The sequence below is a fragment of the Rhopilema esculentum genome, chromosome 21 (assembly GCF_057945365.1).
Source record: "Rhopilema esculentum isolate cy_ngs chromosome 21, ASM5794536v1, whole genome shotgun sequence".
Taxonomy (NCBI): domain Eukaryota; kingdom Metazoa; phylum Cnidaria; class Scyphozoa; order Rhizostomeae; family Rhizostomatidae; genus Rhopilema; species Rhopilema esculentum.
The window spans coordinates 6,029,410-6,043,867 of NC_142835.1; the positions used below are offsets into that span (position 1 = coordinate 6,029,410).

The 14,458-nt window shown below is 33.7% G+C and overlaps 1 protein-coding gene across 2 annotated transcripts; it reads right to left on the minus strand.

Moving 5' to 3' along the window:
* Positions 1 to 1,345: 1,345 nt before the first annotated feature.
* LOC135684904 (transforming growth factor beta regulator 1) lies at positions 1,346 to 13,675 on the minus strand. Of its 2 annotated transcripts, none has more exons than XM_089115155.1 (11): positions 13,524 to 13,675; positions 11,993 to 12,141; positions 10,875 to 10,932; positions 10,437 to 10,532; positions 10,230 to 10,300; positions 8,614 to 8,840; positions 7,471 to 7,542; positions 6,774 to 6,829; positions 5,807 to 5,953; positions 4,273 to 4,519; positions 1,346 to 1,680 (listed from the first exon to the last, which is right to left on the minus strand). In XM_089115155.1, exons 2-11 carry the CDS (start codon positions 12,136 to 12,138, stop codon positions 1,589 to 1,591), a joined length of 1,212 nt encoding a protein of 403 aa, XP_088971281.1. In that variant the 5' UTR covers positions 12,139 to 12,141; positions 13,524 to 13,675; the 3' UTR covers positions 1,346 to 1,588. The 2 variants fall into 2 exon arrangements, with proteins under 2 accessions (XP_088971281.1, XP_088971282.1); XM_089115156.1 differs by having other exon boundaries at positions 13,467 to 13,612.
* Between the last annotated feature and the right edge of the window lie 783 nt (positions 13,676 to 14,458).

The window sequence follows — 14,458 nt, forward strand, 5'->3', positions numbered from 1 at the left end:
AATTCTAATGCCATGAGGCTTTTGGCCTGCGAGTAAGATTCTATTACCATACAGTGTGCAATTTACTGTAGAGATATGCAGCACAAAAACATAAAATGTATCATCTGATTAGAGAAAGCAAAGTATTCTTTGCTGAAATAAGGAAAAGTTCAGGCATCCGAGACACAAACTTTTAATGTGGTGACAACAAAATGAGATATCAGAGTCCTTTTTCAAAATTTAGGAAACCAAATTTTTTTTTATTCATCAGATAATGGAGTACAATAAAAACATATATGCAAGAATAATTTTATAAGAGCCAGTGAGGCAAGCGATTGATGATAAAATATTTCTTACTATTTTTTCAGGTATTTCAAATAACTTCCTCAAAACACCATGTTATACACTTCCTTATCACTCTGCTCATAGATTTATTTGATAGCTAATGGTAGGAGAGCCCCCTGGATGTGGTTTATTGACAGACTGCACTGTTTTGTTTAAGAGGTGACATTTGTCCCAACATTTTCATTAGCTCTCTCAATCAGTCTAGGAGGTTGCTATGTCCCACTGATTTTAATTTAACTCTCAAGCATGAACCCATACAGTTTTACAAAAAGGTGATAATGTTCCAAAATATTTCCAATTGATAGTAGAAATTGCTGTATTTAATGGTATTATTTGACTGTACCTACAGAAGTCTTATTCTATTTTGAAAACAGTTTCATTGAGCTACAGTACTTTTTCTTTGTCAATTTCTAGACATGATTTATGTATGCATACAATATATCATCATGTATAGTTAAAGGCTTTGGGTTCCAAAAATCCAAACAAAAATCAACTAATGAAGTGGGCAGGTTAAAAATTTCATCACTTTGATATGGCTTTGATGCCACTATTGATCTTGTTTTATCTAGTAGACATTATCTATTGCCTTTGCAACTTTCAACAAACTTTTAGCTACATTTTTGCTAAACAATGTTACCTCTCATTTAACAAAAAAATATTGCTCACAAAAACTTATCTTTCTACTCAAACTCAGTTTCAAAGTCAAAGCTTTTCAACTCAACAACAATGAGACTTATACACTAAGACTATATTATCAAAAACCCATACTTTGTTAGTATACAATCCTTTTTATTCTTGCAGTATGTTCCTTATTTTCAACATTACTAGAAAATCTTTAAGTCTGGTAATAGAATTATATAAGATTTTATAGCATAATACTATAGAATTTAAGTGACATATTGTAATTAATGAAATATTTTTAACCTTACTTGGAATTTTTGTAAACAATAAGACAAGCCACCATTGACAAGTCATGCCATGACATGCAATGACAGGAAAAGCCACAACATGACAAGGGATATGACGAGGCAAGTCAGGACATGATGTGTTTATATGACAAATTTGATGTTTCTTCATACTCCCATAAGTTACTGTCTAAAATTAACAAAGATTTTACATACCTTAATTCCAAATATGACAGTTTTGTTGCTATGTTTGCAAAACTAACAGTTAGAGCAGTTCTAATCTTGTGAAACTGCATGTGAGTTGGTAGACCCCTCAAAAATAACAAACTCCTAAAGTTTTCAAGTTCTAAAAGTACCTCTTATCCTTCACTCCCACTTGAGGAGCCTTCAGTTCCTGAATTTGGGTTGGCTGTCGAATCTCCATACTCTGTAAATCTTTCTCTAAATGGCACTGAAACAAAGTGATAAATTAAAAAGGAGCTAAAAATATGGCCGTAAGTGAGTAAGAATTCAGTTTTCTTTTACAGCCATTTAAATTGACTACTGTGTCAAAAAATAATATCAATGATGATGAGGATGATGATGATGATGATGATGATGATGATGATGATGATGATGATGATGATGATGATGATGATGATGATGATGATGATGATGGTGATGGTGATGGTGATGTTGATGATAAGGCTCTCTGGCATGGACAGGACAGGTACCTGGTGTATTGGTGCATATTGGAAAAGAACTTCCATGGCGGGCTAATCATACTCCTGTTGCAACATGGATTGAAATTACAGGCATTAAACGACTTAGAAAATGGAAAGATTTGGAAACTGTATGCATCATTTAAGTTTAATAACCCAAGAACGTGTAATGACCTAGTGGTATTGGAAAAAGCGAAAAAGCAGTACAGTGGCAGATAGAGTGGCAAAATGGTAAGGAGGAAGAAGCTTTGAGTTAAACATCGAGAGAAACATAAGCAATGGTTAGCGGAAAGATAATGAATTAAATTTAAGACAGAAACGATGCACAACTATAAAGCAAGTATTCAATTATTTGAGGGTGATGTTGAATGAAAATGGAGGATCCAAAGTAGCAGAGAAAGTGCGTAAAAATGAAGAGAAGTGGAGAGGTTTGTCAGGAATAATTGGAAACAAGTGATTAAATACATAACTATAGCAAAGTTTGTAAGAAAATAGTATGACCAACACTAGTCCATGGATCGGACACTGAGAGAACAGCCAGAAAAGAGGAGAAAAAGCTGGAAAGAACAGAAAAAGAATGCTAAAAACGTTAATGGGAATGACTCTGCAGGCCAGAAAACGAAGTAGAAACAAAAGGAGTCAGCTACGAGTAGGAAATGTCATGAAAATTATGCGAGGGGGAACATATTATGCTGGTATGAGCACATGCAAAGAGCCAGAGATGATCATACGACGAAGAAGATTATTGACAGGGCATTACCAGGACATTGGTTTGCATTAGTTTGTATCGTTATAAGGGGTACATTGAGTTATTTGTTGACTAGATAAAAAAGTATAACCAAATTATGGTAAGAAAAGTCGAAACAAAAATAAGAAATGTGTTGTTTGTGTGTCGAAATAACAAATATGAAGACTTAACAATAATACAGTAGATGTCGTGAACATTAGATAAAGCTATATCCTATCAAATACGTCTTTTTCCTGACTCAGTTTCTACGAGGTCCCTGTCTTGATGAAGCGGCCTTTGAAAGCTACCAGAATCAGGAAAATTTATTCGTTTCGGGTTGCACTAAACTAGGCTGTATTTAGTAATGTTATGCCAATGCAAACATTTAAATTTTCGTCACAAATTATGTTACCTCTTGAAGTGGTGTTCTTACCCTTGGTTTGTTCTTACCCAAAAGCTAAACCAGGTTAGATTAAGCCGTTGCTAGTGAAACAACGTCAACATTTCATTAAATTATTTTTTGAGTACTTGTAGACATTCTCTGAATCCTTTGCCCTGGCTACCAGTCCATCTTCCTGAAAACATGGTCCAGTCGACGAAAATAAAAGGGCCCCTAAATTTCATCATCTCAAAACGTTGCACAGAAAAACGGTAATTCTGGCAGTGGATGCCAAACAAGTCGTTTTTTTGCTTCAAGTTTTTCTTTCTATTTGAATTGTGGACACATTCTGCTAAATTTTATTGAAAATATTATGGGATATTGTTGTCTCAACAGCTATTAAGATACCCTATATCATCAACAAGATAAAAATGAAGATTATATGAAACTTACACATAGCTAATTATATGAAGGGCGTTTGCTCTATATTTAATTCGCCCTGAGTTGTTATTGTTTGCTATTCATGATGATTTCTTGCGACATGTTTCATCACGTTTTCCTGTACCCGCTCTACAGGTTTATGTGCAATGGTTAAGGATTCCTTTGCGTACGGAGGATTTTGTTTTGAAATTCTAGGGTAAGCTGTGTGGTCTCATAGAATATTGATTCCCCTGGTTGAACTAAGATTGCCTAAGGATTTGGCATGGCGTGGGTTTCACTTTGCTTAGGGAACTGTCCGTTCTTTACAAGCCCTCCCACTCTCATTTGGTCTTCTCTACATTAAAATTTTGACTTTTTTTTTCCGGTTGCGTGAAAGCTGTTCATTCCTCACCGTATCTTTTATGCTGCTAATCGTTGTGATTCTTTAAGGCAGGACTGGTGCATTGGCTCATAGTAGGGCAAGAAGGCTTTTTTGTCCAATCCCTTCGAATACTATTAATATTACATTTTATAACATTTTGCTTTTGTGTAACTTCTTTCAGAAACTTCTTCATGTTAGAGGTTTACGGTAGGTTGAGCGATTTGCGCCGAGACACCAAAGACTCAACTTGCTCTTGATGAAATTGGAACGCAGCCTCACTACTGACTTGCGGATGACTATGGCATGTTTTTCCTGAGAGAGCGATTTTTTCTGCAACAACCTGTGTTGTAGCTCATCCCCCGAGTTTGAAAACTAAGAGTTTAAGAATTTATTTAACGTCATTTACAATGCAATGAAATGGCTCATAAGATCACCTGTTCCTTTTGCAGGTAGCTCAAATTTGACCCATTTATACTTCTCCAATTTTGTTACATCAGCTAAGCTTTGTATAAGATATTGCACCGTTGGATGTGAGTAGCCAAAGAATTCTGGGCCAGATCCTGTATTGGTGGTCTCTTTACCACGTGCCTTATTCAATCTTCTTAGGACTGCACAATGACAGGCAGTAGCAGTTGATGCAGTTATTGGTTGTTCTTTGCAGTCTTCAGGTGTGATTTCAAACTGCAAAAAAATTTAATGACATAAGTTACATTGCTGATTCTCCCAATTTTTTCGTAAGAGAATATTAAATTGAATGTACTGTGCTATATGATGAAGTAAAATAATTCCATGTATATCGAGACGAGTTCATGTGTGCCATAGAAGACAAGCTCCCAAGTTTAGGCAATCTTGAAACTGCATGATAATTTTCGGGAAACTATTCTCAAAACTCAACGACCAATTCATTGCTATTATTCCCTTTAAGTCCAGGTAAAATGCTAGCCTGCGCTTCGCCCTAGTTTATGCCAAAAAACATGCTGCTATACGAAAATCTAAGATTAACATAGTGAAAACTGAAAACCACATACAGAAATCCAAAAAGTTATTTGACTTAAATGCAGAGTTATTTCATTTCAAAAGATGTCTAAATTTCAAAGTATTCTGCTAAAAGATCCAAGAAATAACAATATAATAAATACTGTAAAATCAATTCCAAGATAAACTTGCTCAAAGTACAAAAACACCGATAAAAGTGTAGATTTTATTGAAAAGAGCAACCATAAATGATGCTTATCAATTTTAAACGTTTAGGTATGAAAAGAGCATAACATAAAATATCTCAAAGTGTTTTAAACACTTTTGAAATGATTTGAATAAACTTAAAGTAATCATAGCAATTTCGAAGTATATTAAATAATTGTTTTACATAATCACGAACTTTTTAGAATAATTTTAACTTATTTAGACGTACGTACAAAGTCAAGGAACGTGAGTTCGAGCCTCGCTCGGGTCGGTTTTTTTCCCGCACTCTCTACTAATTATTTTTAAAAATCTTGTTGCCTGTATAATTTAGAATAATAATTCAGAGCTTTTTAGAAAGTTGTAGCACCAAATATCCTAGGCATATGTAATTATAACTGTCTTTAAAAAACCACTGTACTATTTTGTTTATCTACCCTCCATTTCTGATTAAAATTAATGCATCATTAAAAATACTTCTGATCAGCATTTATTGGACACTAAAATGGGTTGAATGAACATGCAGAATTTGTAGGGTTCTGTGTAAAAAATTCAATATCAAGGTAGGATGCATGTGAATGTTCCTTACAATGTCATGCTTTCTGCCAAAACTGGTCGACATAAACATCACCGCCCCCAAACCCCCATTTAAAATACTTAAAGGTACAGTTTCACCGCCCCCAAACTCACTTTAAACTACCAGGACTTCTGCTGCACTATCTGGTAATGAGATACAATGAAACCAAATAAAATTAAGATGAAGAAAATGAGAAATTGTAACAGACTAACCATCGGTTCTGAACCTCCATCCAGAATTTTGCATGTATAAATGACTCTATTTTCAGGAGTAATCATACTTGGGTACAACCGCGAGCTGCAGTAGCCAACGGGCCAAATATATCGCTCAGAATGGAATCCTGTTCTGTCATATATCACCTATATATGCAGAAGTCAAAGCACCAATGAATAGAATTCATTCAAAAATATTTATTCAAAAAATATGAATCGTTAAAATGGTACCAAAATCCTACACTATGTCGCCTCAATTTCTTCAACTACAGTATTCAATCATCGACAAAGTTCTTGATGCAATAACACAAAAACTTTATGACATTATCAGTCCAACAGATGTTGCTTGGTTTGCCATTAGAAATAGCTCCTTAAATTTAAAATATCAATAATATGGCAAGTAATTGTTAGCGTGTCAGTTGCAGATTTCCATTTATCCTCTATTATCAACAGCATTGCTTCCAACTGATTTTAGAACAGTTTTTAAAAAGGTTTTTCAACAAAAAATCCAAAGATCTAAAGCAAAAAAGAGACGAAGAAACTGTTCATCGATTTTAATTCACAAGCTTTCGTTTTTCAGCAACGAGATATTCAGCATCTGCATTCGTTCCAGTTGGTCTGTTTTCTCACAAATTAAATCTTTCTAGCCCCTATCGCTGCCAAGTCTCACAGAAGACATCAACCTTATTATTCATAATAAGGCGTATAAATTTGGCAAAGAGATGTCTTTAAGGAAAGCACCTTAAAAGTGCTTTATTATAAAGACAACCATTTTTAGGATAAGATACCTTAAAATTTATAACATTGTACTACAGAAGCTCCGAACTTGGGAAGTTACTATACGATATGGTACTTTACAAAGCGCGGTGATTGCTGTCAAAAATTATTGTAAAGGTGCTGAATGGTCTATCCTAGATAAATTTCAACTTTAATCGAATTTTTAAATGAAATAAGAAAATTTTTGCACCTCTCCAAGCTCATGAACAGTCAAGCCACCAAGAACAAGCGGGAATACAGGCATTCCTTCGAAGAACAAGATCATTAAGAAAAAATCAATAATCGATTATCACGAGGGCAATAATCAGCATGAAGAAAATTGAGATCTCAAGGAGGCCTAGTTTGCTCTTCTAATGAGGCGGTTTGAGACAAGAGTACTCCAAAATCAAATATTATATGAAAGCTAAATAAATAAAACAGGAAAATTATATACATACGAAATTTACAATTTTGAAAACTTTATCTCGTTTTAAGTTCATAAGACATTTCTGCTTCAACCTTCCAATAAATTGAGCTAAATGTTTCATGATTTGTTGAGCGATGAATGCTTTCCAAAAAACGCCCTTTTACAGAATTTGGCAAACGCATTTAAATATATTTGATGAATTCTACTTCCTATTGCTTAAATAGCTCAAAAAGTTTCATACTGCAGATTCCAAAAATGGCAACTTAGGAATTCATAAGCTAGGAAATATCCTAAAGTACAATTTTAGATCCTCATGCTGGCGTTTTATACTCAGAAGCACGTCACATGGAAAGCTGTAGTATGTCATAAAACAGCAGAAAAACATTGGTTGCTTTAAATGTCGCAACAAATCTAAAAATGATTTGTAAATGATAGTCTTGATGAAAAATAAGAAAGAACATTAAATATATATCAAACAAACCATCTTCATCCACAGGAATGGACTGAACCTTGCGTTTCATAGCTGTTCCAGGTTTTTTCCGTTTTGGCTTCTCTGAAGAAATTAAAGCAAATTAAATCAGGGGAAATAAAGTAAAAAAACTAAACTAGAATGCTCATGCTTCGTTTCACACAGATATTTCACACAAAGGTCGAAGTGAAGGGGCAGGTGTAGTGATGGCATGTTCTTATTACACATTAGGCATGGTTGGCCTTTTTTGTATAAACAGTGTAATTATAACATTACAGGTCATACAAGGGCAAAATGTAACTTAAAATTGAAACTAAAATACTTAGAAGGGTTGCACATGGGTGAGTTTCATGACGCTTCTTCTAATAGCTTTCTTATTCTGAAAATATCTTATGTTAGCTGCAAATGATTCTTTAGAAAACAAATATCTTACCAACCAACATCCCCTTGAAAAAAGCAAACATCTTACACCGCTTATTAAAGCTTTTAGTCCGACACACAGAGTAGAAATCAGAAAAGGGTTCCAAAAGAACAAGATGGAAAATACGTTACGATCCATAATATTTTATGTGTATTTTTATGGGTAAATATTTTTCACATTGGTCCTTTAGACACTTATTCTGAAGTTTTATACTCTGAGGAGTGTCAGGCGAGTTTGCTATATTCAAAGCCATTTTCAAATTTGGCGCCAAAAACAATTTTACAGATCTTTAGAGATCATTATTCAGAATAAATTAATAAATTAATAAAGAATGTCTGAGTAAAATATCGATATCCTGCACTTGAAAATTTTGTATGGTAGTATCGGCTTTATCAATATAAAAGCTATTATTATTTATATTTGCATTTAAGTACCAATACTTAAAGTTTTAAAATCAGAGACATCAGCAGCAAAAATATCAACAAGATTTTTCCAACATGAAAGAAAAATTACTTTTTTTCTTTTCTTGGAGATGAAAATATTTGCAGTTAATTCATAAAACCTGGAGCTTCTAAACTTTGCAGACATAAAAAATGTCACCCCCCCCCCTCCCTAAAATGAATTGTTTTACTTTTAAAATCCTCTAAATGCTGTTTCAAAGGGGACAATCAACGCACGTTTCAAAATAAAAAAACCCACGTTTCTCTTCGTATTTTTTTAAAATGTTAAGTAACCTTGCTTAGATATCATGTCTTTCTTCTTTTTATTAGCGTTGACTTTATTGTTCTTTTTCTTTTTTGTATATTGTGTTGTTGTCTGGCCAGATGGCTGCACAGGTCCAAGCACAGTTGGAGGTAGGTTTCCATGGAAATTGGCAGCCAATGATTTCAAAGCAGCAGAACTTTGCAGAGCTTGAGATTCGGTCATTGGTAAGTACTGAAATAATTTCTTAAGTAGCATTCTAGAGTAATGGAAAAAAATTATCAGATTCATTTATGGCACTGGTAAATGAATCTCATAAATTCTTAAATAAAATAGAGGTGCTCAGGCTTGGGTACAAATAATCAACCCAAAGAAAAACAATTTCCAGCATAACAATTGATCCAAAAATAATGTTTCTGGTCCTGCACAAGAAAGTTTTCAATTCTTCTCTATTTTTGAAAATCTTTTTCATATTAAAGACCCAAAAATGTAATTTAGAATTTTATGCACTCAAAAATAATTGACTGAAACCACAAGAATAATTTTTGCTCTAGACCAAAAAGAGTAGCCCAAGCACCACTACACTAAAAAATACGAGTCCCTCCATCTCCTGGGAAGTGAATACACACAAAGTATGGAAGCAACACAGAATAAAAACACATTAATGTATCAAAATGATTTGGTATGAAGAACAGGACAGTTTTACGTAACTTGCGAAGAAAAAATCTAGTTACGGCCCGAGCTTAAAGTTCAAATAAGCCGCACATCTTCTCTACAAACTCGCTATGTTCTTCTATGTCATGTGGAATGTAAGTCAGTGATCCCAAAAGAGGACATAAAAAAGTTCCATCGGCAATTATCATACTTCTTGTTATCTCCCTTTTATACATAATACGAGAAATTATAGCAAAAAGTTCGCCATAGTTCTCTGTCATATATTAAGCGACATTTCGGTTTTCCCCGGTCGGCAATATTGGTGCACAAAAAATTATTACACTTGTTCTACATAAGGCCCATTATTTTTGGTACTGCGATTCAGCAGTTCTTATTTCTTATATTTATTATTTTACCCTAGTTTGATACAGCTTTCGTAAAAAGGACCTAACATAAATTGATTGTAAAGTGAAGTACACCATGATGTATGAGCAGATTTTTCCAACATTAAACATAATTTTTCCTACAACAAAATTGTTTAAGACTGGTACCCCTTCCACTCATAAACGGCTGATTTTGGGCCTGCTAATTACTCTTTGCACACTTCAACTATTGCCATAACTATTGCAAACTTCAACTTCAACCAAAGAAGATTTTGTCTCTGTACTGAAATCGAGATCTAAGTATTCACATGGAAGATCTAGAAATATCAGGGAACTGAAATGCAGAAATGCAGAAAAACGTCCAGTGCTTACTTAACTGAAAAACATCGCAGAATGCTAGCCAAATGCTAAATAGCAATGTATCTGTATGCAATTTACGTTGTTCACAACAATATAAACAGGGACTATTGGCCCTTGGGCATTTTTACACCAAATCTTGCAAGTCCTCGACAAAGTTTGGGCATCGCTGCTGTGCATGGCAAAAAACAATAAAAAACAGGCCGGGTTTACAGCAATATTCATTCAATGCCAAATAAAATTCAAATGCATACTTTCGATCGCCTTTTGCTTTTACTAAAAGTTGTTCTGTGTACGAAATTTCATCAGACAGAGCAGCATTTTCCTAAAAAGTATAATACACAGTTACAGGCAGAAAAATAACGGCAAAAAAAGTCAATTTACCAGCAATTTTTGCCAATTTCTGAATTATACATATTCCAGAGAGAATTGAGAAATAATGTTTGCAAATCAAAACTCACAAAAACAAGGTGTTTTGCCTTCCTTCTCAGCTTTTTAAGCTTGTATTTATAATGCTCTGAGACTTTTTTCCTTTTGCTTTTAAACGATTCCATATTCTGAAAAAGAAGAAGATCAAAATAGATTAGCTCATCTTTCTAGTTCTTGAGAGCTACCTATTCAGATGCTTTAAGTAAGAAGCAATCGGGACAGAACAGCCAAGCATTTAGACTATTAGTGATGTCTAGATCCAGTACCATGCCCCCTAGTAATTCCAAAATATTATTCTATTGCCACTGAGTGAACTATTGAGTGAAAATGTCAAACAAAAAACTCACGAAAAAGGTCTCAATGAACCAAAATTCACTTTTGTTTCGTTCACAAATATTTAAAATAAACTGCTCTAAGGAATGGATTATGGAAAAAGTACAAAATTAGCAAATTTAAAAACTTGTTCTTACAGCATGATCTTGATGCTTCTTTTTCTTTCTAAACTTTTTATCTCTCTCATCATCTTGGCTAAATGAAAAAGCAAAAAAAATTATGATGGAAATGCTAGCAGTGATATAAAGCAAAAACAAAACACGGCAAAAGAAAATTAGCTGGGTCTAGTTAATAAGACAACAAATGCTATTTTCCTCAGTTTTAAAAAAATTGAATTTATTGTCAAGTGTAAACATTATAAAATTATAACAATTATTGATATCAATTCTCAAATAGCATGTTTGTGACTATTCCTACTATCTTGAAATATGTTCTATAACCCATTTAATTTCACATAAATCACAAAACACCATTTGCAAAGAGTAAAAAGAACAGGTAGAAATTCAGGCCAGGATTGCCATCTTTAAAAAGTGCAATATTTTTGTTCCTTGTTTCTGTAATTTTGAGCTAATTTCAACCAGCCACGATGTAAACATTTGATGTATAAATGGTTCAGGATTGTGACCACTGTTGTATATACAAGTAAGAAAGAGAAACAAAGTTTTTTGATATTTTTAAAAAAAGTAGGTAATCATTTCAATGTATCTTTGCAACTTCTATCCATCCTGTTTGATACACCAAAGCTCTGTCTATGGAGCACCAAACAACAACATTTTTTTTTCTTATTTTGAAGACATCAGTTTCAAGAAAATTTGAATATTAGAGTTGCATATCAAGAAAAGGTCACCATTTTGTTAAAATAGATTCTCAATTTTGCATTAAACAATGTCTTTGGTATTCAATTTTTCATTAAAATTATGGATTAACAAACAGATAACAATTGTGATCCTAGTTTCACTACAACACACAAGGTAAATCACATCTGATCCGGTTAGTTTTCTGCCATGTATATGGGGAATTAATGATTTGTTATTTTTATCCTAATTTTAGTACAGCTTGTCCGAAAAAGGAAGCAAGAGATTCCCAGCTCACTTTGTAAAAAGCAAGCAGTTAGACTCATGGTTAAACGTTGAATTTTACAGTTTCAGCTTTCATATTTTAAAAAATCCGCTACATAAAATTTATCAGCTTGTTCAGAATCTGTCATTTATTACATCATTTATCATATAAGAATTTTGAAAGATAATAAACATACCTCTCTGGGTGATCATTTGCTCTTTCACCAGAAAACCCAGCAACAAATGGGAATGAATGTCCAGGCTCTGAAAGACTAGGAAACAAATTGGTTGTCCCTATTGGATCAAAGCCACCACTTGACATAAGGACATCTTCATGGGCCATTACCTGAAGATAAATGCTGTTTGCTTAAAATTTTGATGAAAGTTTAATTTGAATTTAATTTAAACTTCATTTTAGAAAAGGCATATATAATTTTGTAAGACAACCAACAGATTTTTCTTCTTTTACACTGTGCATCTTTTAAAACAGTTATATTTATTTATCACATTTTACCAATTTTACAAATTCATTTCTATTTTACCCGTAGTGGAAAGCAATTCATCACAGCTAATTGCAGCCTTTGAAAAAAAAAATTGTATGACAGGAAAAGATCTAGGATATAAACACATTTACTGACATTTACTGAGCAAGATCAACAAAATCAAACTTATTAGGCTTATCAACAAATTGCAATTTTAGGCAGATCACATGACAATTTTATACCCTCTCTCCCAATTCAATTTGAATATATCTACTTTGCAAGTATGTATCATTGTATCATCAGTATGAATATATCATCTTAGAATTGATTAGTTTCTCTGATTGTTTGTAGGGGGTTTGCTACTAAGCATGATAGCTGTTTCTAAGAGAAATCAACTTGAGGGTCAAACATTTCTTTGCATAAAGAGAAGAAAAAAGCCTATTATTTTAAACAATGGAGGGTCACTGGGGCTGGGGGGGGCCACTGGCCATGATAGTAAGTATATCAAAAAGCCTTGGTTGGTGTTGGTCTTTACAGTTATGTTGAAAATTTTATAGGATTAGGTAGTTGCCAAGTTTTCAGAGAACTTTGCAGGCAGTGGTAGCACAAGCTGCCCCAGAAAAATGTTGGGTTGGTACAAAGACTAGAATATATATTTTCGAAGGCAAAATTCTTTCAATTAACCCAACCCACAGGGATAGTTAGAAAAATTACTGGAAACATTCACTTTTCTTGTATCTAACTTTGTGATCAATAGCTGCAACAAAATGCTGAAAAATCTGCAGCAAATCTTTTAAGACAATTCCTACCATAATATTGTTACAATAACTAGAGCGTTTTTTATAATGGAACCACTTTAAAAACATTAATTGATTAGCTCAGATTAAAAATGCTCCCTCGTTTCACAAAAAGAAACACTGCTGCAAGGCCAATATTTCACTAGGATGGCAAATAACTATCCAAAACAGAAAAATTGTTGAGGCATGTCTTGATAAAAACCCTCTTTACGGAAAGCATGGCGATTTTACACCCAATTTTTCAATTAAGAAATAAATTCACACTTGGAATTCTACTGTAGGGCCCTTTGCACGCCTGAAATGTTGTTGAATATATGCATAATTTTCCAGCCATCACACCAGCACTGGCCAAATTACAAGCAAAGATTTGTTTTAATCAGTAATTTTCTCACGTTATCTTATCCTACTACTTAAGGAATTTTTTGAACTACTTGTGTTAACTACATTACCACAGATAATTGATATCACCACGATAATAACATCACTTTGTTGTCTTCATTCTCCTCCTCAAGATTCCGCCATTAAACACAGCCTCTAAATGGATAGTTGTCCCACAATCGAGGTTTTCTGCCGGTCCTTTTGTACCTCTGAGGCCCCTCCAACACAGAATAAAGATAACCTATAACCTTATTCTTATTCTCTGCCACTAGTGGGATTGTAGCCAAAACCAAAAACAAAACCAACAGCCATTGCCGTAGGAAAGAAATAATTATCTGGGGCTCAATTGTTAAAAACACAAGGGAAAAAGGAGTTTTTCAATGGAAACAAAGGGTTTTTATAATAATGAGGAGCTTCAGCCCCACCCTAAGAACAATAACAGTTATGGCCGTGAAATAATCAGTATGAAAATTGTTCTTTTGAAATTGTTTGTAAAGATTCTGGCGCCAAAAACGTACTTTCTTTCGAGCAGTAGATGTTTTGATATGGAAAATAGAAAAGGCTGCTCAGATAAGATAAAAATACAAGGTCAGGAATATTAACCCTCAGTCCTGTGATTAGCGACATGTAGAAGCCTTTTCAACAAAACCATTCACTGTTATAAGTCTTTCATGGTTTCACTTTTCTGGAAGAGATTTCATCATAGACCCTAAATACCTAAACCGAAAAATACGTAGACGCGGGACTCATCAATGCGGTGATTTGGATAATGCAATTGGGAAAATAATGTCGATTGGGTCTTATTGGTATCAATTTTGCGCAATTTTTATTAGTTTTAATCCATTTTCGATAAAGGATAAAGGAAGAATCTTTTCATATCCTTTCTTTTTCTTAAGTATCTCTCAATGTTTAGGCTAAAAAATTGGTATGACACAAACGTCAAAATAACAATAGTTCAATTCTAAGAACACTTTTTTATACCTGAGAATGATTCACTACATATCAG